General features: G+C 35.1%; 1 protein-coding gene across 5 annotated transcripts in view; it reads right to left on the bottom strand.

The window, feature by feature from the left end:
• The window catches only part of SANBR (SANT and BTB domain regulator of CSR), a 68,291-nt gene that overhangs the window by 6,835 nt on the left and 37,214 nt on the right, over nucleotides 1–24,242 (bottom strand). For all 5 annotated transcript variants that reach the window (XM_074286999.1, XM_074287001.1, XM_074286998.1 and 2 more), the window contains exons 11-18: nucleotides 8,229–8,381; nucleotides 6,723–6,871; nucleotides 5,715–5,814; nucleotides 5,474–5,506; nucleotides 4,570–4,669; nucleotides 3,326–3,417; nucleotides 2,760–2,788; nucleotides 2,529–2,602 (exon numbers count right to left, since the gene is read on the bottom strand). In XM_074286999.1, coding sequence (XP_074143100.1) covers nucleotides 2,529–2,602; nucleotides 2,760–2,788; nucleotides 3,326–3,417; nucleotides 4,570–4,669; nucleotides 5,474–5,506; nucleotides 5,715–5,814; nucleotides 6,723–6,871; nucleotides 8,229–8,381 — 730 coding nt within the window. The remainder of the gene's footprint in view (nucleotides 1–2,528; nucleotides 2,603–2,759; nucleotides 2,789–3,325; nucleotides 3,418–4,569; nucleotides 4,670–5,473; nucleotides 5,507–5,714; nucleotides 5,815–6,722; nucleotides 6,872–8,228; nucleotides 8,382–24,242) is intronic.

Below are 24,242 nucleotides of genomic sequence, written 5' to 3'. Positions count from 1 at the left end.
AGTAACAAGGTAGCATTTCAGGTTGTCTTGATTTGTATTTCTCTTCTCACCTTGGACTAAGAATATCTTTTGATGTAGTTATGAAAAAATTTGAATTTCCATTTCCTCTTTTGTCAATTTTATGTCTTTTGACCACTGCCACACTGGGAGCATATATTGGTTAGATACATGTCATCTTCTTATAATTCTTTTTTTGATAGGTTGACTTTACCCATCACACCAACACACACATACATACACACATATATTTAAAAAATTTTTTCTAGATTTTTAATAATTTGGAAAAAAAATTTAGTTTGCAGAACTAGTTTATTATCTCTATTTTTATAGTATGTGATTACTGTCTCTAAGTTTTTGGTTTTTTTTTCCTTGGTCATGCAGCCATTCAGTTCTACTGTTTTAAGTATGGGTTTAGATAAATTTATAAAGTATTTATTAAGCACTTACTATGTGCTAGGCATTTAGCACTGAGTCATAAGTATTGTTTTTATTCATTAGATTTTATTTTTGGGTTCTCTATTCCTTCTAGTGCCAGACAGTTTAAAAATATTAAATTTAAAAAAGATGGCTTTTGTAGAGTGCATTTTGGTGTCTGGTAATGCCTGTATCCTTTCCTTTTCTTGATATTTGTTCTCATCTCCACAGTGAAAAAACAAGGTTGAGGAGTAATGCTGAAGTGGGTTGTGGTCCCTTTAAGAAACTGTATTTCTTATTGATCTGTGATTCTTTTCAGATTCCCAGTCCCTCCTGGCTGAGGCATATCCTCACCAGACAAGTTATCTGTCCGAGATGCCAGAGCCTTTGATTCAAATACAAATCCTGCTAAAAAAGCACCCCTTTGAATTCCAAAAAAGAGATCCAGGCTCTCCCAGACCCTACTAAGACACTCAATATAAAAGAGCCATACTAAAACCCTCTCTTTGCAGAGGTTCTAAACATGTCAGCTATGCCATGCTTGCTATGCCAAGGGCCTCTGTCCACTGGAATATTCTTTCCAGTACCATCTTCCCTTTACCCTCACCTATTTCCCTAACCAGACTTTATGCCTCTCTGTCAGGGCCACTGTGTCAGGATTTCTAATCTTTCCCCCCAATTCCTATAATAAACCTCCTTTAAGCCTCTTTTATCAATCTAGGTTTTTGGGTCCGTAAATTCCTTTATAGAGAACCTCTGTGCCGCCAGAAGGGAGTTCCCCAAAACTCCCTACCCTTGTGCTGAATCCCAAGGGGGTGCAGGGGAGCCATCCTCTCCATTTGGTTCCCTGAACCTTGAACCTGCCCCTAGACCTTATTATTTAATTCCCTGACCACCAGAAACCCTAATCTCATTTTGGTTCTCTACATTTAGACCTTATCAATGTTTATCATTTAGACCAAGAGATTCAATTGAATCCACAGAGCTAGCTGGACCCTGTAAATGAATAATGAGTTGGGCCTAGAGTTCATAGGAAAAAATATTAAGTTGAATGTGCTGTTTAACTATATTAAGAACATTTCTGGGTGTATTATCTTGCAGCTTGTTTTTCCACATCTCTTGTTTCTGATGCTTTAACTAATTTGATCTTATAGTATTTTTAAAAATTGTACTGGTTCTCTTTGCTTTATTTTGGTCTACTGTTCTTGTGTGCTTTTAAAAGTAATTTTTATTCTCTTTAGTGTTTTTTAGTGGGGTGCATAAGGACCCTGGATCTATTTGATTCTTTCTAGTAATTTGAATCAATTTCTTCAGTCTTTAGTCTACAACTCAATGTAGCCAAGAATTTTGGAATAATTATGTACTCTTTTAATAGGGCAATAATCAAATATAGCATCATATAAATAAATGTGCAGTCAACACAGAAATATAGTTCAGAATTACAATAATTTTATGTCTAACTGGTATCTTCTTTTAGTGAAAGGGCTTCTAAATCACAAGATAGAAGGTGACCACAGATCAGGAAGCACATAAAAAAAACAAAAAGTTTGCAAGAATATTTTCTTATATAGTTTGGTAGTCCCTTTGTTTATCACTAGTACAATGCAAACAAAAAAATTCAGTTTGGAAAAAAACCTATACATACATATACTTCCACACATCCTTTCTACTATAATAGGACATAGCTAAAAGGGACATATACTATAGTAGTATATGTAGGAGTTTGGGAAAGACTTGGAGTGTTCTTTATCAGGTGAATAGGAACGAAAGAGATACCCTTCATGGAAGTTCAGTCAATCACTACAATGCTGATATTAATCTTTATGATGAAGAGATTTGTATTGGATTTAGCTTTACTGCCTGTTGTCACTGTCTCTCTGAAGTAGTCTGATCTTAGATAAACCACTTCAAGTGCCCTAGAAATCAACTTCCTCATCTTTATAATTTGGGGCTGGTCTAGATTACTGATAAGCACCTTCACTGTTAAGTTTCTAAGAAACTTCCAGTCTTTTAAGTTTGTTCAACATGTTTTGCAAACATTTAAAAAAAACCAACCAACCAATCTATCTTTCTTATGTATATACAAATGTGTTAACCAAAGAAATATGTCTTACCCTCTTCTCTCTGAGCATCCTGATTGAACCTCAATGACCTAGAGGCATCCCATTTGTTCCTCTGTATACTCACACTATTGAAAAAAAAAAAAGAGAGAAAAAAAAATTCAGGTTCCATGCTTTTTCATTTGAATGTGTCTCCATGTATATGTATATATGTATGTTTATATATGGATGTTATTATAAGAAAATACATGATCATATAAGAATAGATGCAAAGGCTGTACTTACACGAATGGAGAGGCATCTCTAGAAGCCGACTAAAAAAAAACAACCCAATGTTGACACTTAGGCCCAACTGTAACACATTTGCTGATTTAAACACAAATTAATATGAAAAACAATGATCTCTAATATATAAACTTATTCCTAAACATACCAATGTTTTCACACCTACTATACTTCCTTCTGTAGAGGATGATTGTGTTTCATGGTAAACTACAAAATCTTTGGAGTTTCTGCCATCACAGGGTAAACTAGAGCTGCTCTTCCCCATTTTAATGGGGCTACTCCCGCCCTCCTTTGAAATCTGAGGCACTTCCTGACCTCCCTCTGCTCAGGCCTCCTCCCTCCAATGTCTGGCAGAAAGCTGACATATGGATGGCCACATGGGCAAGCTGTCTATCCCAAGGTGCTGGGGGCCTAAGCATAGCGTTTGACGCATTGTAGGTGCTGAAGGAATGTTCAACTGACCTGACTCTTCCTCATGCCCTTTATTCAAATAATCTCAGTTTTTCAGTGACCCAGGTACTCAGTAAATTAATCTTAAAACTCAAAAACTAAAAACTTAAAATTACCTTATCTGATGATTTTTCTTTCTTTTGAACACATGGTGAAGATACCTGTTTTTTTGGTTGTTTGGTGAACTTCTTTGGCTTCTCTTTTTTTCCTGTTAAAAAAAATGGTATTAAGTCATAAAACTGTTGTTAATATACTAATGCTAATTTCCGTTTATCATGTGTCTTTTGTGTTTTAGGACACTGACAACTGAGATTGTTCAATAATCATGGTGCCACAGAATTTGCAACTCTGAAGCATCACCAGGAGAATAGTGCTAAAAAATAAGCTTATTATAATAAAAACTGATATCACCTATCTATAAACTTTGTGCTTTATCAAACTACCAAGGGGACATTTTAGAGAGCTAGACAAAATTATAATAGAATTCATTTGAAAGAAAAAAAGATTTAGAATCTCATAAGAAATAATAAAAAGTGGGAATGAAGGACGACTAGCACTTCCAGACCATCAATAATATTCTAAAGAAAGAATAACTAAAACTACAAGGTACTAGTTAAAAACAAAAAAGTAAATCAGTGAAATAGATTAGACAAAGAAGAATCAGAAACAATTTAATTCAATACCCCAGTGAATAAGTCACAGAATATTAAATTACTTGGATAAGAACTTCCTGTTTTATAGAATAGAAAGCAGATTGGGAGAAATTAGACTGAATTCATTATCTAACATCTTATGCCACAATAAGCTCAAAAGGGACATACAAGCAGAATATTAAAGGCCACCACATTAAAAAAAATGAGAAGAGATTCAGAACAGGGACCTTTAACTGCCATGGTTGAAGGAGAATTTTTTTAATCAAACAAAAAATTATCACAAAAGATAAAAGATAATTTTGGTTACATGATAATGAAGAGCTTCTTCATGAACAGATAAGAAGGGAAACCATCAAGATGGGGGGGAAAATCTATGTATCAAATACCTTTGTTGGAATCTGATTTACAAGATAGAGAGGGAAAGAATATAAATATATGTGACATCATTGTAAAAGGAATACCCACCAAGATGATAGCAAAGATCCTTGAAAAAAAATTATTTGTGTATTTGAGATACAATCCTTTTGCATTCTTAATACCCAGCTTTGGAGCTTCATGAAGACAAGTTAATTCTTAGTTAAAAATCTGTAATTGCTATCATATGTGTTCAGAACTTTAGATATAATGTTTAATAAGGGTCTGTCAAAATAAAATTTTGAATGTAACTGTGAATGGTGATGCTTACTTCTTTTTAATCTAGGTTATACCTTGCTTTTTAGTTACTTCTTCCTCATCCCCAACCTCATCTTCAGTTACTTCAGATCCAGTGGTATATTCATCATCTTCTGAAAATAACGACTGCTGTTTCTGAATTAAAATAACCAAAGCTTGTGAAATAAATCCTCTGCTTTTTAAACATAAAGAGATTGTCATGTTTATAACATATTGTTCTCAAAGAAAAATAGTAAGAGTTACAATGCAACATTTATTTTTAGAAGAACAGGCCAAGTGAGAACAAAGAAATAGATATCATGATCTTCATTAATCGCTAACTAATGGATAGGGAGCTTCCATACTCAGGGCATAGTAATCGTATATTTGTTTTTCCCCATAGTAACTGCTATAGTCCTACAAACAGATATTAAACTGTCTCTTGATTTGAAGGGACTTTGATTTAAAACTGAAAGTCTAAATCTCTTATGTAAAAAGCAAAATAATGATTCCCACAATTAAAAGTCTCACATTTTAAAAATATGGCCTATTTTGTTTCCTGCATTTCCTTTAGTTAGTCTCCTCCAGGTATCCTAATTCTATGTACCATTTTGGTGTGTAAACTATCACATACGTTTAAATGTTGTTTTAAATTTAAAAGAGAGAAGATATTTTAAAATTTCATTGAGTTTTTAAAAAATGTTAAGATAGTAATAATGAAAGGCTTAGAACAGATAATAGTACCATTAAATCAGAGATGTCAAAAAGAATGGTAAATATTGCCACCATAACAAAATGTTGATAACATAAAAAATACAAATTTCTCATTCTAGAAGACACAAGTTTAGTTAAAAGATCAATTCACTAAAATATCTGAAAGAAAAATTGCCTAAGACTCAGTTTATTAAATTCTTTTTTTCTTCTAAGAAACTCAGGAAACATGAATATGGAGTCATTTACCAGCTGCAGAGTCCAATTTTTCAAAGACAAAAACTGTAAGAAAAGAGGAAATATATCAAATTAATCACTAAACTTCTAACCTGAATATAGTACAATTTAAATTTTGTGTTTGCTATTAGAGAAAATTATTTAAAGTTAGAAAACAAGTTTACCCAAGAACTCTCTGAGTTTTATTATTAAAGAACCAGATTTTAAAATCATGCATGTTACCAAAAAATAAAAAAAAAATTGATTCACTCACAGCATTGATCTCTCCAGTTTTAGGGCCCCAAGGTGTATTTGGCTCTAGCAGACCATCACAGTCTAGGCCTTTCTCATCAAAGAAGCCAATTCCATAATCACTTTAAAGAAGATAGAATATTCCTAATTTAACAAAAATCCCTGATAATTTTGCATTTCGTCAAATTTAAACTAAATGGATCTCTTAGCTTACTAATGTTTTATGAATATTTGCATGAGGTCATGTGCCTAGCCATATAGGAGAAATACACTGTTTCTTGAATATGAGGTCCATCATTTGTAAATTGTATTTTCTCATCAATTTAGTGATATCCATAATAGGAGTCTAAAAGGACACTTAAATCTTTTTAACACTTTGCCACAGAGAAAAGTGGGCTATTAGAATTATTACTGTTTCTGGAGAACCTTATAATTTTTGCAACAGCAATTATATACTAAACTCCCTAGTCAAGTTGTAACTGCAGTAAGATTTGTTTCTAGAATGCTGACACTATCAAGCTCCTTTTCTAGTGTTTTTATCCAAGCACTTAAATAATTAAGAAAAAAAACATATATAGAAAACCTGATTGACTCAGATTGAATGTAAATGGCAGTCAATTCTGCTTTGGCCAGCAACCCAGAGGGTCTTCTCCTCTCAGATTCATTTATCTATATATAGATATTTTTGGGGGCTAGTTGAAATATGAGATTCTTTGTCTCAATTGCTACCTAGCCTTAAATGCTGATTGGGCATCACCTCAGTTAAACTGAGACCTGTTGAAGATCTTAGCTTACAAAGGTCAGGGCCTCCCACTGCATCCAGAGCCATCTCCAGTTGTCTTGGTCTACATCTGGCCACTGGACCCAGATACCTCCAGAGGGAAAGATGAGGCAATGACCCTGCCAGCTGCAGCTGTCATGGCACCACCTCCCTGATGTCATGGTCCTCTTGGAGGACTTGGAGAATGAAGGACAAAAAACAACCACAATAAAGATCAGAGAATTTCACCAGGTTGGGCTTGTTTCTTACCTAATTATGTCTTTAGAAAAAGGTACAACAATAACGTCTCTGTGCATGAGGAGATCATCCAGTATTTTAGAAGATGAGCAGGTGGTGATCATGTCCCCACTTTCACCTCGATCACATAAACCAATCACATGGTCCCTCACTTTACAGCCCTGTTACATAAGAGATCCCAGATTAGATTGCTTATTATAGAAATGTCTGCCTTATAGATTACCGTCTAATATCATCCCTATGGATTATTATTTGGTACTATCCCACAATGTGCCAATTCTGAGCAGGGGGTACATTAACCTATTTGAATCAATGTATTTATAGTACACATTTGGCCCAAGAAATCATTTTACTCTTAATACTGTCCATAAAGCTGATAATCAGACTTGCCATAGAGTTTAAATACCTTATAACTTTGAGTTCATTTAGAATGAGTGGAATATTAGTGAATAATACAACAAAGTATTAAAATGGAATTAACAGAAGAGCCAGAATCAACCAAGAAGAAATGGTTTTAATCATTAATGAAGAATATTATTTTTCTAGAAATTGCATGTTAGCACAGAAGATAAAGTGCAAATGGAGAAAACAAACAATTTCTCAGCATTCAAGGCAGCTCTCTATATGGCAGAGAAGATACCTTGGAAGGTCTTTATTGGCAGAAGTTCCTTCTCTGGAAGTTTCCTACACTAAAGAATTCATAGGCCTGATTTTAACAAAGGGCTAATATGACATTTATAATACCACTGAAAGTTATGTTGACTTAGGGACCTAGTTTTTCTAGTCCTATCAATCAATCGGTGTTGGGAGAGATGCCATACAGTCCCCTGCTATTTGTCACATAGTCACCCTCTACTTGTGTCCCTTGTGCCCCTATTTGCAAACTATCACATTCTTATTATCTTGGAGAGGAATTAAGATGCGAGGACTCAACTTTTCCTGTGGGCAATGATCTCTATGTATTATTTTAAAGTTACATATAAAAGCTGGCTTCACTTTGAACCCATCAATGATCTTCAGTGATCATCCCATCAAAGTGTCTGTCGCTCCTTTTATGTACTTACAATAAACCTCTTTTCATTCTCTTTATCCTGAATTTTGCCTCATTAATCAGGGGTGAAAGCCCAAATTCTACTTTCTTCATAGGTTTGTGGTAAGGATGAAATGAGATTGTACATGCTCTTTGCAAATCATAAAGTTTTAGATTTGCAGGTTATTATTATTATTACTGTCTGAGGAATTCAAATTTGGATCATCATCCTGCAAGTTCTCATAAAGAGATCTTTAATAGAAAAAATCTTGAATGTCAATTTTCCATCAAATAGGTAACTTTTACAGCCTCACAAATAAAATATCTGATGAATCAGTTAATCTATTAATAAAGATAAAACATGATGAATATGAACACAAACTTGAATTTATTTGACCCTGAATCCTCAAATTTATGACTCAGAATAGACTTCTCAGAACTAGTAAATTTTCAAGTTTTTCTAAAGAAGGGACATACTGAAAATTTACCTTTGCGATCTGTGTAGGATCAAACCGAAGAACCTTCTGATTACAACAAGGATATATTCCGGTGCCAGAAGTACTTGATGTATTTGACATACCAGGGTAAATAACTGCTTCCGAGTGATACTGACAATGTGAAAACTCAGTGCAGAGAAAAGCCTAAATAACAAAGAAGATACCCTAAGAACTCACATACATATCAAATTACTTCTTTTATTATTTTAATTATACCTTCAATATATCATAATTTAAACTATAAAGTTGCCAATCCTGTTGAAAATTTTCTAATGAAAACTGACTCATCAATACCACTTAAAAGTTTTATAGAATTATCCTAGATTTAGAGTAAGAAGGGACCCTCAGAGATCATAGGAGCATGTGTCTAAAATTAGAAGGAATCTCAGAGTTAAAATCATTTAATAGATGAAAGAAATGATCTAGAGAAAGTGGTGTCCAATATCACACAAGTAAGAAATGTCAAAGGTCAGCTAGTCCAAATCCTCCATTTAATCAATGAAGAAATTAAGTCCCAAAGATATGAGCTGAGTTCCTCTGGGTTGTACTAGTAAAATGGCAGGAGGAGGATTCAAATTTCAGGTTCTCTGATTTTTAAACCCAGTATCCTTTCTGTTATACTAATATGTTGTATTATTTTGAAAAGAGTAGATAAGTAATTCCAATATGAAAGGAAACTATAGTTAAATCTGGAATTAGACAAAAACACTCAAAATTAGAAAAAAATTTAAAACTATCAAGAATTCCACTTATAAAGCATTAATAATATTGAATAAGAATGAACACGGAATAATCTGCTCTTTTAAACCATTCCTCCACAAAGTCCTACTCCAGCACTCCATTACAACACTGAAATGATGATGGCTTCTTGAAGGCCATGCCCCCAGAGAATGGGCTTTCACAGGCTCTACTGCTCTCACAGGCTTTGGGCACAAGGTTAACCTAAACTAGATTAATTCTTTGAATGCATAATCGTGAAAGAGCAACAACAGTGAGGAAAGAAATCTTCAGTCTTACTCCCCCACCTCCTACTTGTACAGGATGGTGAAGGAAGAGGGCTAGGAATAGCATTTTGTTTCCTACAGATGCTTTTTAAAGATGCTATACAGTATCACCATCATCTCTCCCACCAAGAGCACTCTCTTCAAATAATTACACAAAGTACAAAGAGATGGACCTTCTCCGACAGCATCTGCCTCATTCCTTACCATATCCTAACGTCCACATCTCATCATTAAAAGAGGTCTGTTTTATTATCACTCCTTTTTTATCTTAAATTTTAAAATGCTATTTTATTTCATATTACTATAATTACAATATATGTTGTGTTTCTGGTTCTGCTTACTTTGCTCTGCATCAGTTCCTAACAGGTTTTAAAAATTTCTATAAAATTCATTTAGTTTTCTTACAATATAACTTTATTACATTCATTTACCATAATTTGTTCGGCCATTCCCCACATAAACACCTTCTGGATCCCTTCCTTCCCCAGCCCCCTATCACATAGAATACTGCTAATGCTGGGATGCAGTGTCTAGGGACAATGTGGCAGTAACCCTAAGGCCACCTGGCCTTGGGAATGCTGTAGTTCCACAATGTTGGCCGTCAGACAACATCTGTTGGTCAGGAATAATATTTCTGAGACCATAATGAGGTGCTTGCCAGACCATTCTTCAACTCCACCTCTAAGACTGTCCCTCAGTTCTACCTCTAAGCCATAAAATGAGCTCATCAGTGACTCGAAGCACCTGATCTCTCTTTTCCCTATATATTTATCTTCTTGCTTCCGGTTCTTTGTTAAATTCTTTTGGAACTTAGTCTGCTTTAACTGGCATTACAATTATAATAAACTTTGCCTCCTGACTTGGAGATTGTTTCAAGTCTGCAAATCAGAAACCCCAACCAGTTGAGGTCTCCTTTGAACCTCAACATTTGGTGGCCCTGTGGGGAAGAGTGTGGTGTCCCCGGGCTCACCCCCTTCTTGTCAAGGTAAGCCCCCATTCTTTTCTCCCCCAATCCTATAATTGGGACACCTCAAGCACCTAAAGGTTTGTCTGGGTCATCTTGAGCTCGAACTTGGATGCTGGAGGAGATAAGATACTATAGGATGGCTTTTGGCAAAGATGGGGACAGTCCTTTTCCACGTCATTTTTGTCTGTGCCTGCATCTCTGCGCATGTTTGTTCTGTGAATTAAATTTTGTTACCTGGAAAGATTTAAAATGCAGCCAGCAAGAAATCACAAAACAAAACAAACTTCTAGTGTAGGTAGAACGCTGAGAAAAATTTCTTAACATCCTTGTGGCTTTTTTTTTTTTCTTATGAACCCTAGCTCTGGCCAACCTGGGGGCTACAGAAATAAAGTTAGCTAATTAAAATTATAGAACCATTAAAATAACATCTTAGAAGATTCTCAAGGTTTTGAGAATAATGTTTAAGGAGTTTGGCAATTAGCCATTTTAAAATTGCAAGAAAAAAATTCTTGAGACATTGGGGATAACTCCTGAGATTTACTCCATTCTGAAAAAAAGGAGTAAAGAAACTAGCAACTTTTTTGCTAATCCTTCCCTAACTCCTGTTGTCTGGAATCACCTTCATCTCTATTGGGAAAGTACTTGAGTATTAAGGGATCCTCTCCACAACTATGATCACTCAGCATGGCAGTATGAGATAAGAAAGAGACTCTGAATTTGTTAAGCTCACCATTTTCCATTTCAGTTACAGAAATGTATTAGCTATGTAATTTATGATAAATTATTTTTTCTCTGCCCAGTTTCCTAATTTGTAAAGAGAATAATGATTGCTGTTGTTAAGATCACATGATTGCAAAAGTACTTAGCATAAAACAAATGCTATATGAATGTTAATTATTCTGTTGTATATAATTGCTTCATATTTTTAGAAGTGACCAACATACAAAGTCACTGTTGAGATAAATGATGTATGTGTGGATGTGTGTATATAAAGTAATTTGGAAGCAAATTACTTTGCTTCCAAAGTAGGCAAAGAAGGGTTAGCACACATGGACTCCCAAGGACTAGGAGGATAGGGCACTGAGGAACAGGAGTCTCTTTCTTTTTCTTCCCTCTTCCTATCTTCCCTGACTGCAGCAGGGTTACATGAACAAAGGGGGAGGGGGTAATAAAAGAAAAAGAAAATATACTCGGTTGAGAGAAATTTTTTATTTGAGATATGATAGCAAAAGAAGTTTTAAAGGAGCTTTACTCAAAGCCTACTAAAGGGATATGTAAGTTGTAATCTATTTTTACTGACAGTATTAGCAGAAGATTTAAGAGTTTGAGAACATTGGGAAAACAGAAAAGAAATTCACTGCTACCTTAAAAACTCTAGCAGCAAACAACTAGCTTTTGAGTTATCTGAAGTCAAACTTCTAGGGGCTCAGAATAATAAAATATAAATATTTATTTATAATAAATGGGCACTTAACCCTTTCCTGGCTCACAAAAAAAGAAATGTATGAATTGGAAAATAATCAAATGGCAATTCAGTTTGTCTGGAACATTTAATTAGAATTTGGGGAATCTCATAAAGTTAAGAATTTTAGAATAACTTTAAAGTGATGTGTATGTTAAAATTGGAAATTTAATGCTAAATTATATGAGACCCCTATTCGTTTTTGCCATAGATTCTGTTCTTCTTCAGTTTTAAGAATTGTCTTGTTTTCTCCCTAAAAGAAAAGAGAAACTTATTTAAAGGAACAGGAGGAAAGGCTAAAACCCTCCCTGAGAACTTCCAAAGCTGTAACAGCTTGAGGACAGAATACACTCAACAATTAAAAGAAGGTAGAAAGTTTATTTAGCCTTGCTAACTCTGTTTTATAATGTTTTATAAATGTAATTAGGGAATTGGGTATTTCAACCTTTGCTAGAAAATTAAGAGAAAATTACAGCTAAGACTATTTAGTTATTAAATATGAAAATCCTAAAAAATTAACTATCAGTTCACCTCCAAGTATGAAGATGTGTAGTACCTTTCCCCCCTTCATAGAGTGGGGGGTGGTATGAAACAATATAGCCTACAAAAACACTAAGAATTATTGGGGTGGGTAAGTAGGAACAGCAAACTCAGTCCCTTCTCTGGGGTCTCTGTCAACTTTCCTTAATTTGCCAGTTACTTACTCAGGGTAAAGCAAGATCATCTTGTTTGGGATATATAGTTTCCAAACAAAGAATATATTTACTAAGCTTGTTTAATATATAGAAATGATTCCTAATGATTGGTTCTTGCACCAGGATGAGTTTGAACTCAAGAAAAAGAAAAGAAAATGTTAAAACAAAATCTCCTATATGTATGAATCCTAATAAACTTTTTATCTAGCCCTAAGTTGCAATTTAGCAAATAGAATTTACTATTAGAGATAAAATTCTTGGAACTATAACTGATATTCTTTTGAGTACTGAATTTGATTGCCTGATGGATCATTAAATTAGTAACCCACCATTAGAGAGAAATGCTATAAGTTACTTAAGAGGGATGCCTTTTTGAACTGTCACAGATGTCTTATCTGGGTAAGAGTTGAGAGGATGACTTTAGCCTCTTCGTAAGGTGGGATCCTTCTGACTATATGAAATTAGGTCCCTAAATAGATATACTGTCTATGGGATCTGTTATTCTATTGATTACTGAAACAAAATCTGGAACATCTTCAATACGGTTTAGATCTTGTCACTCCCTGAACCTGCCTCAAAGAAACAACTGTGTACTTAGGCAAGGCTGGATTTTGTAGTTATTCAAGGCCCTGACCCACTTGCCCCACACTGGGGCCCTAATCAGGCCAAGGTTGTTATGACCCTGAGCGCAAAACTGACTTTTACCCCGGCCTTAGCCCTTCTGCATTTAGAAAGTCTTTTACTCTACATGTTGATGACAGGCTGAGTCAGGACTTAGGGGTCTTGACTCAGATCCTGGGATACTCTCAGGCCCAAATGCATGCCAATCACTCTTCAATTCCACCCCTCAATTCCACCTCTTGAGCCATAAAATGAGTACACTAATGACACAAAGCATCTGACCTCTCTTCCTTATACATTTATCTTCTTGCTCCTGATTCTTTCCTAAATTCCTTTGGAACTTAGCCTGTTTCAAGTGGCATTAGAATTAAAATAAACTTTGTCCCATGACTTGGAGAGAGTTTTGAGCCTGTAAATTTTTTTGAGATACCTTGTGACACTGGTCTGAAACCCCAATCTTTTCGGTTTCCTTTGAACCTCAACACTAGGAATAATCTTTTTGTCAGATTTTCTTAGAGTATATGGCGTGTATTGGGATTGCTGGATGAAGGCATATTAGTATTTCAGTGACAACATATAGTTTCAAATTGTTTTCCAGAATAGATGAATCAACACATGTATTAATATAACAGTCTTTCCATAGCATCCCAGTATGAATATTCCATTTTTGGCAAAAGTTCACATACTTTGATTTGCATTTCAGTTACTAATAATCTGAGGCATACTTCATTTCATTTGTCCTGAAAAATGTTTACTATCCTTTGACCATTTACCTACAAAATTATGACTCTTGGTTTACATAATGTGTCAAGTAGATCTTAGTTGACAAACATAGTTAGAATGGTTGAGGGAATTATCTTTCTCCCTGAATCAACAGTTTTCCTTTTTAATCCTAGCTGTATTGTTTTTGCTTATGCAAAAGCATTTAAATCCTGAAATTGTCCATTTTTTTACTTCATTATCTCTCTCTTCCTTGATTAAGAATTCTACTACTTCTCATAAATTTCAAAAGTATCTCTCCTCCTGGAATTGTGATAATTTGGTTGTTGTTTTATACTTTTAGTATTTAGATGCTATGTCATTTCATGCATATGTATTTACAATACAATAGACTTTTATTGAATGTCATTATGTGCTCAACACTGGGCTAAATGCCAGACATAGAAAAAAAATAAAGACAGTTCCTCACCTGAAGGAGCTTATAACTCAATAAGTAAAGACAACATAAAAAAGAAAGCTGAAAAGTAGGGGATGGAGGTGGAGGAGGGGAAGGTATGTGGATACAGGGGCATAATGATGGTGGACCTGAATCCAAGGAATGAAGTTGATAGGAAATGAAGAACTGTCTGAGTTTCAGAGCCCTCTTTAAAAGGAAGCTTCTGGAAAAAGAAACAATTGAAAAAAGATCATGTGCTCAAGGTAGTTTGAGTTAATGTAATAAAAATATTCAACCTAAATTAATCAGTGCCATACTGTAATATTCTCTCTAAAGTATAATCTTCTATGTTGAGGTTTTCTTGGGGTTTCAGGAAGCAGCTTTCATTTCAGTTCAGTAATCACCACAAGTGCAGCCAGGTGTTAAAGTCCAAATCCTTTATTGTCTCCTTCAAAGTCTTGTCTTGGGACTCGGGCTAGTTTTTCTGGAGGCCTATCTCTCTCCTTGGTTCCAAGAGCTTGAGCTCCCACCTGCCTTCTCTGGCTTCTGAATCTCTCTGACTGAATTCTGGCTGAGGCTCTGAGAGCTGAGGGTTCTAGTGTACTTGTCTTTCTGGCCCTGAGAGCTTCTTGCTTATATGCTCCACACTGAGTATACACCAATCATCATATCACTAGGAAACCATTATTTGTTGTAGGATTAAATCCATGCTAAACTAGATTTAACTGTTGTCTCCTCAATTCCACTTAGTACCTTGTTTCAAGTTCTGGCCCATAACATCTCCTTGTAGGATTAAATCAATCATACTGAGCCATGCTAAATTAAATAACTATTTTCTCTATCAATTCCACTGACTTAGTACCTTGTTAAGAATCCTTTGTTTCAAGTTCAGAGTTCTGGCCCATAACATCTCCAGCTTTCTTTTATTTTAGAACACAGATGGTCATGACCTCACTGACTTCTCAAGGAGGTAAGAACCCCCAAAAGGAGGTGATCACGCCTTCCCTGACTGCTCAAAAAAGGGGTGAAAACACCATAAAAGAAGGTGATCACACCCTTCCTGACATCTCAGGAAGGGAGATGAAAACATCAAAGGAAATGGGAAATCAAATCAGATTAGAGGTTTTCTGAAGGGGCTCACTTTGAAACAGGTATACATAATAAAATCCGTCAACATGGGAGGTATTACACATAATTCCATAAATTCCATAAGCACATAGCAATATAACATAGGCTAATAGTGATGTAACAAATAACATGACTAAACATAAGGGATTATACATGTCCATAAGTCCTAGAAATAGTCCAAAAGGAATCTATTGTCCATTAGTTCATGTGCCAGGAATCCAATGATTCCTGCTGGTTTTCAAGTCCTGCAACAGTTCTCATTATCAGCCATGCTCTTTCAGTGTCAGATGTTTTTTAGGTCTTCTCTGTTTTGAGGTTTTTCTCTTTTTCTGTTTCTCTCCAGGTGCTTGTTGGCACCCATCTAATTCCTTCTCCATCTGTAGAGATACAAGCAAACCCTTTCTCCCAAGCAGTTAAACTAATCTAAGTCCCTTCTACTTACCACTTTCTAGATTTCTCCTCATCATCTGGCAATTACACTGGAGCACTTGCACTAGACACTGCCCTTATGTTGGGTTTAAAAAGTCTGTATTCTCCCCAATTGTAATCCCTTTCTGCTATCTGATTCTCTCAGCCTGTCTTCTCGCTCTATCTCTATACCTACATTGGGCTCTCAGATGTCCTATTTTTCCACACTGAAAACATTGATAAGTCTCTCTAGAAGTCCCTTGCCAAGAGGGACTCTATCTTCCCATGTTCATCATAATCTGGGTATAAGTATTTGTGCCCACTGTAGCACAGCATCTTATGATCTCCTCTAAAGGAGCATCTTTGTATAATCCCCATATAATTCTAATTCTTCTGCAAATCTCATTAGCATTTTCCTTATCCAGTTGTCTGATCATTATTTCTGTATCTGCATTTTCTCCAATGGTTCTTGTGAGAGCTGTTTGCAGATGTCCCACAAAATCATCAAAGAGTTCATTGGGACCCTGTTCTATTTTTGTGAAGGCTTCTCCTCAATCTTTCCCTGGGAGGGTAACTCAAGCTTTTATAGCAGCAGCAGCAGCAATTTGCTCATATACTAACATGGAGTAATTAATTTGTGCTGAATCGTCTGCATGCTGACCTTCACCTGCTAGTTGGTTAAAGGTGATTTGTATGTTAACTCGAGTTTGCTTATTGCATTGGGCTTGAATCCTACATAATTCACTATACTCTGAAAGCCACAAGTTTTGTCCAGGATCTAAACATGTTCTTGCTATGGATTTCCAGTCACTAGGGGTTAAAATTTCATAAGCCAAATTCTCTAGTAACATCTTAACATAAGACGATGTAGCCCCATAAAGAGTGCAACCCTTTTTCAAATCCTTAATTTTTTTCTAGATCAAAAGGAGTGTATCTTCTCCACTGTTGATCTGAAGAATCAAGCTCTTCAATCACAGGGTATGCATTTGTTTTTAAATCAGATATATTCTGTCCTCCTTTCTTAGTCTTAACCAGTGGCTTTTGTAATGTTGTCATAGGCTGCTTCATAGCTGATGCTAATTATGTTACTGCCTCTCTCCCCCTCCTCCTTCTCCCTCCATCCATGAAGAGTTAATTGAGGGAAGTAGGTCAGGGGATGGGGAATGCTCCTGCTGTAAAATACCACACTCAGAATTGTACTTAACTCCATTCTTATCCGATTCTTCATCCTTTTCACCTAGTTTATCTGGATCTTCCCCCTCCTGCTCTTTCTTCTTTTTCCTTATTCTATAACTTATATAATTTCTTAAAGACAGTTGTATTAAATTATATGTATAAAGTGTGTCTTTGGAAAATGAGTCAGGTCCATAATCACTGTAGTATTGACATAGTTGCTCTCCTACCAATTTCCACTCCTCTAAATCCAATTCTTTTCCCATAGAGAACCAAGGAGATATGCACTGTACTGTTTCTAAAAGTTCAATGATTTGTTCCCAATCAAATCTTGGCTTTTCATAAGTCTGACAATGCTCTCTACACATTTTCCTTGAATTGGAAAAGAAGGCTGTTTTCTAAACATCTGTCCCATTTCAGCTGAAATACTACTTTAGCCCTTTACAAAGTTTCCTTGTCTATTTTTTTATTCATCCTAATTTCTGGGTCACAGATAAAGATTCTTGGTCCCACGTTCAGGCACCAAAATGTAATATTCTCTCTAAAATGTAATCTTCTCTGATGAGGTTTTCTTGGGGTCTCAGGGAGCAGCTTTCATTTCAGTTCAGTAATCACCACAAGTGCAGCCAGGTGTTAAAGTCCAAATCCTTTATTGTCTCCTTCAAAGTCTTGTCTTGGGACTCGGGCTAGTTTTTCTGGAGGCCTATCTCTCTCCTTGGTTCCAAGAGCTTGAGCTCCCACCTGCCTTCTCTGGCTTCTGAAACTCCCCGACTGAATTCTGGCTGAGGCTCTGAGAGCTTCTAGTACACTTGTCTTTCTGGCCCTGAGAGCTTCTTGCTTATATGCCCCACACTGAGTATACACCAATCATTTTATCACTGGGAAACCACTATTTGTTGTAGGATTAAATCCATGCTAAACTAGATTTAACTGTTGTTTCCTCACTTCCACTTAGTACCTTATTTCAAGTTCTGGCCTATTACATCTCCTTGTACGATTAAATCAATCATACTGAGCCATGATAAATTAGGTAACTATTGTCTCTATCAATTCCACTGACTTAGTACCTTGTAAGAATCCTTTGTTTCATGTTCAGAATTCTGGCCCATAACACCATACAAATCAAACTTCCAAGAAATTACTTTATAGAACTAGAAATAATAGTAACAAAGTTTATGTAGAAGAACTAAAGGTCAAGAATTTCATGGGAATTAACAACAACAACAACAACAACAACAACAACAAAAAGCAAAGAAAGGTGGTCTAAATGTACCAAATCTAAAACTATATTATAAAGCAGCAGTCATCAAAACCATTTGGTATAGTTTTAAGTGGATCATTGGAATAGGATAGGTTCACAACACACAATAGACAATGACTATAGTAATCTGCCATTTGATTAAACCCAATGATTTCAGTTTCTGGGATAAGAATTCATTTATAAAAATTGCTGAGAAAATTGGAAAATAGTATGGCAGAAACTAGGCATTGACCAATATCTAACATCCTATACTAAAATAAAGTCATAATGGGTTCATGATTTAGACATAAAGGGTCATACTATAAGCAAATCAGGAGAACAAGGATTAGTCTACTTCTCAGATATGTGGAGAAGGAAGGAATATATGACCAAGGAAGAACTACAGAATATTATCAATTGTGAAATGGTTAATTTTGATATTACATTAAAATGATTTTGCAGAAACAAAACTAATGCAGCTAAGATTATAAAGGAGGCAAAAAGTAGTGAAAACATTTTATACTCTTTCTAATAAAGGCCTTATAAAAAATTGACTCAAATATGTAAGAATGCAAACCATTTCCCAACTGATAAGTAGTCAAAGGATATGAACAATTTTCAGATAAAGAAATTAAAGCCATTTCTAGACATATGAAAAAAAATGCTCTAAATCACTATCAATTAGAGAAAGGCAAATTAAGACAACTCTGATGTACCACCTCATACCTTTCAGATTGGCGAAGATGATAGGAAAAGATAATAAATGTTGGAGGAGATGTGGGAAAACGGGAACACTAATATATTGTTGGTAGAGTTGTGAAATGATACAATTAATCTGGAGAATGATTTAGAACCGTAGACAAAAAAAACTACATATCATTCAATCTATCAGAATATGTATACGAAAGAGATCCTAAAGGAGGGAAAGGGGCCCGCATGTGCAAAAATGTTTGTGGCAGCCCTTTTTGTAGTGGTAAGAAATTGGAAACTGAGTGGATGCCCATCAATTGGGAAATGGCTGAATAAGGTACAGTATATGAATGTTATAGAATATTATTGTTCTGTAAGAAACGATCAGCAGGACGATTTCAGACAGGCCTGAAGAGACTTACATGAACTGATGCTAAGTGAAGTGAGCACAACTAAGAGAACATTGTACATAGTAAAAACAGGATTATGTGATGATCAACTGTGATGGACTTAGCTCTTTTGAACAAGGAGGTGATTCAAGACAATTCCAATAAACTTGGGATGGAAAGAAAGAAAAGAACTATGAAGACAATGTAGATCAAAGCATATCTTCATCTTTTGATGGTGGTTTATTTTTTTCCTTTTGATCTTATTTGTATGTGTATGTGTATGTGTGTGAATAAGAAAATATGCTTAGAAGAACTGCATATGTCATCCCATATCAAATTGCTTATTTTCTTGGGGAGGAAGTATGGGGAAGGAGAGGAAGAAAAATTTGGCCCACAAGGTTTTCCAAAGATGAATGTTGAAAACTATCTGCATGTATTTGGGAAAATAAAATATTAAAATGAAATAAAAAAAAATAAAAAATGAGCAGAGACCAAAGCAAATTAAATACATAAATAAAATAAAAGGAGGCTTCTGGAGGTGTAATTTGCTCTACTCTCCAATCAGAAGGGCAGAGCTCCTAAGGGCACTTTGGAGATATGAGTACTAAAACTGATACACTGTCCATGACTATAAGTATACTGTGCATAACTTTTTTCTGAGAGTGGGATTGGAGGTGGTGGAGGTGGTGGTGATGATATTGACAGTATTTAATTTTCCTTTGTTGCTGTTTGAATTTATCCCATTCATGTTCCTTCTGAAATTACCATTCATCTATTTTTTGGGGGGGGGTGTATATATATGTATGCATATACATGTTATATACACACACATATTATACTTTATGCATATAGCTATTTGCATGTTGTTCTTCCAATTTGAATGTAATTAGTGAGCAGAATTGTTTTTGCCCTTTTGTATCCATAGCACTTAGCACAACACAAGGGAATGTAATAAACAATGAATAAATTGTTTGCTGGCTGACTTGCTCTCTAAGCTTATTTTTCTCCTACATGAAATCCTGTTAAAAATATTTCTCTCTGCCCTGGACTCCTTTTCCCCTTTACTTTACTCTTAGAACCTTTCCTTTCATGACTATAGTCCTCCCATCTATGTCTAGAACTTTACTTCAGTTTATTTCTACCTCCACATAAATTTTATTTAATAAATTTTTTAATTGCTTAAGAGTATGTTAGTTCAAGATCTTCTTGGACTTCCTCATCCCTATAAAAATCTTTTCCTATTGGATTTTAATTATTAAAAATAGCAAGTTTCTCTTATTCCTCCAATATCCATGCCCATCCACAGCTTATCTTTGTTCCTTCATTAACTTTCAGAGATGCTTTCTTCTCTCCCTTTCAGGACGGAAGCATTTGAATACAACTTATTCCATTAAGCACTAAATTTTTTTTTTTTTATCAAAAACAAAAAAAGTTGTGTTTACTTTCAAAGTCTCTGTCCCACCATTTTTCTCAACACAAATACATGGGAGCCATCAATTGTTTAATAATTCATCTTTTTCCTTTAGTGGGATTATATTCAGTTTTGTAGGTTGTTATTCTTAATTACTGGCCCATTTCCTTTGTCTTTTACATTATATTCTAATATTTTCTTTCTCAAATTTCATATATAACTTCCTAACCACTTAGAATTTTTTTTTCTTTAACCTAGGTGGTCTGAAGGTTGGCAACCACATTTCTGAGTGTGTTGTTTTTGACATGTCCAATGATAGTATATTGTCTATAAATCTTTATTCTGTCCTCTGGTTCCAAACTTGAGGACAATTTGATTTTTTGGAATAGGATGCTCAGGATTTTTGTTTTAAAATTGTCTTTTGAGAACCTACTGATTCTTATGACTTTTTCCTTTCTGTTTTTCAGGCCAGTTTTTAACAGCAGTTATGTCATATGTTCTTCCAAATGTTCCATTTTCTTGATTTTGCTCTAATTTTTTTTTAAATTTTTTTGTCCCATTAAAAAAAAATGCATCCTTATTTATACTAAGATTTTCTAGTTTCTGCGCTAGATTATCTGTACTTATCTCTTCCTTTAGCTTATGGGGGCCTGGCAATGATCATCCTTGTAGAAGAAAAGAGAACTCTCTGTGACAGTGAGGGGAGACTCTGCCAGGAAATATTGGGTTTTGGCTAGTTTCTACTGCACATATATTTTGTTTTAAGTTATCTTTAACTTATGTAGCCCTTTATGTTTACACTTCTCAGACCCAGAATTCATGAGTAAGTTCTCTTCTCCCTGGGTGGGGGAGGGGGCCAGGCAGGTGTATATGTATAGAAAAGTCTTTGACTGCCATGGATTCTTGGGTGCTCAGATTGGGATAGACTCTAGAGCAGGGACTGGGAACCTTTTTTTATCTGCCAAAGGGTCATTTGGATATTAATATCATCATCTGTGTTCCATACAAAATTATCAATTTAAAAATTCAAGCAATGGGAGGTTGTCCTACCTAGCTTTCAGCTCACCTTCACAAGATGCCTTCACAAGGTTGGGCAAAATGATTTGCTGGCCTTAAATGGTGGGACGCTCCCATTCCTGCTCTACAGTGTCAATGAGAGCTTTGGGTGATTTGTACCAACATAATGCAATAAATTTTAAGCACTCTTTTGACTCCATATTACTTGTATCTACTTCTTTGAACTATTTTGCAATGCTTATATTAAATGTAAACAAAAAAAATCACTATTAAGATAAAGGCAGCACAATACATTTTAAAAATCCCCTAGATTTGGAGTCATGAATATCAGTTGAAATCTAATTCCATTACTTACTACCTGTGTTCATTTGGTCAAAACACTGAAACTCTCTGGGTCTCAGTCTCCTCATCAGAGGAGGTTGGATTGGGTGATTTTTAAAAATGCTTGTATAAAATATTATATATATATATATATATATATATATATATATATGGCAACTGGGGAAAAAACTGCCTATCAATTGTAGGAATCACATTAGATTAAGTTTTGGCGAATAGTTAAACCATCAGCAAATTAGAACAAAGGTCACAACCACCATCAAATTATAAACAAAGTTAAAAGACCATTAGCAATTACAAAACTTTCAACCTGATCTGTTAAACATTTGATATTTAAAAGTAGGAAATTTTAAAACATGAAAATATTGACCTTGATAAAGCAGTTGCTACAATGAGCCAGCCAAGATAGCCTAGAAAGTGCCTTAAGTTACAAACACTTGTCACTTTGCCAACCAAAGAGACCCAGAAGTTAGAATATAAACCCATTTCTAAAAGGCTCTGGAATGAATGCAACTAAAATAAGAAAAAGTGTTAGAGAAAAAAAAATCTTTGCATCAAAATTTTGACTCAAGTAAATATCCAAGTTATACTGAGAAACAAGACAAATACAAGAGACATCCCCTAATAGTTAGATGGTGAAAAAATACAAATAGCTCATAAAAGAAAAATGTAAATGATCAATAGCCATATGAGAAACAACTAAGTGGTGCAATGGACTGAGCACCAGCCCTGAAGTGAGGAAAACCTGAGTTCAAATCTGGCCTCAAGACACTTAACACTTCCTAACTGTGTGACCCTGGGCAAGTCACTTAACCCCAATTGCCTCAGCAAAAAAAAAAAAAAAAAAAAAAAAAAAAAAATTAAAATTAAAAAATAGTCACTAAAAAAAAGACATTCAAATTAAAACATGGAGGTTTTATCTCATCTCACATAAAACAAATTGTCAAAGATAAAAGATGTAAATAGACTATGTTGGAGGGGTTATGTTGAGACAGCATATACACTGCCTATTAATATGTCCTTAACCTTTTTTTTCACAAGAAGAGATGATCCTTATCCTTATCAAGGCAAATTCTTTTAGATATACAATGCCCTATTATCCCACCCACTACCCCATTTATCTTCAATTCTCCTTATCTACTAGTGGCATTTCCACTGCCTACAAACAAGCTCTAGTCTCCTAAACCTCAATAAAAAAATCCTCATGATCTATTTATCTCTACTAGTTATTCTCATACCTCTTCTCCATTTTGAGGCTGAACTTCTTGAGAAGGCTCCACTTCCTTTCAATTTCCTTTTATCTCTATATAATCTGGCTTCTGACTTCATTATTCAATAGAAACTGCTCTTTCTAAAATTAATGATCTGTCAAATGAAGCATCAAGCTTAATGGCCTTGTGTTCTACTTTGACTTTTTGATTATAAAAAATATGATTTTTTTAATCAATCAAAATTTGCCCTTTCAACCTTAGCCACCCCCTACTCCAACCCCCTAACAATCTTTGCCTATCAGGAGGTAGGAGGCATATTTCATCAATAGTCTTCTGGAATAAGGATTGTTCATTATGCTGAGATTCGGCACAACAGTATTACATCATATTCATACACCATACCTTTTTTAGTCACACTCCTTCACAGTCCTATTCTTTGTTGTCTCAAAAAGAGCCATATTTTTGTACAACCTTAAGAGTTTATTTTGGGTAGAATTAATCACTCTCTCAATCTAGTCTCTTAATTTCCCCCTTCCTTAATCCTATTTTCTTACTGGGTGAAATGCATTTTTGTATCAAACTGTAAGTAAGTATACTCTTTTGATCAGTTCAGATGACAGTGAGGTACAAAATGTTGGCCATTTTCCTCAGCCACTTTCCCTGTATTCCCTGACTATATGAGACAATTTCTTCTAACCTTCTTTTCCCTCCCTTTATCCCCATTACTATCCTCTTCTTTTTCTATTCTTCACTTATCAAGACATACTAGGGTCACTCCCAATCTATTTGGACACCTCCTATGATGATAGGCTTCAGAGGGGACACATGCATTTTCTCTCAATATGTGAATGTAAACAGTTTATTATTTTTTTTTATCATATTTTATTGTTTATTCAAATGAGCATTGTTTGTTTCTCCTCACTTCTGCATTTGATTTTCAGAGTTTTAGCTCTGATCTTTTCATTAGAAATGCTTGGAAGTGCCTATTTCAGTAAAGGTTCATTCTTCCTTCCTGCTGGTATCCCTTTACTCAATTTTACTGGTAAGTTATTTCCACGTATAAATCCACATCTTTCACTATCTGGAATACTGTA

This window comes from Sminthopsis crassicaudata, chromosome 2 (genome assembly GCF_048593235.1).
Source record: "Sminthopsis crassicaudata isolate SCR6 chromosome 2, ASM4859323v1, whole genome shotgun sequence".
Taxonomy (NCBI): Eukaryota; Metazoa; Chordata; class Mammalia; order Dasyuromorphia; family Dasyuridae; genus Sminthopsis; species Sminthopsis crassicaudata.
Note: the sequence above shows the minus strand (reverse complement) of the source record. Positions and strands in the feature narration are given on the sequence as shown.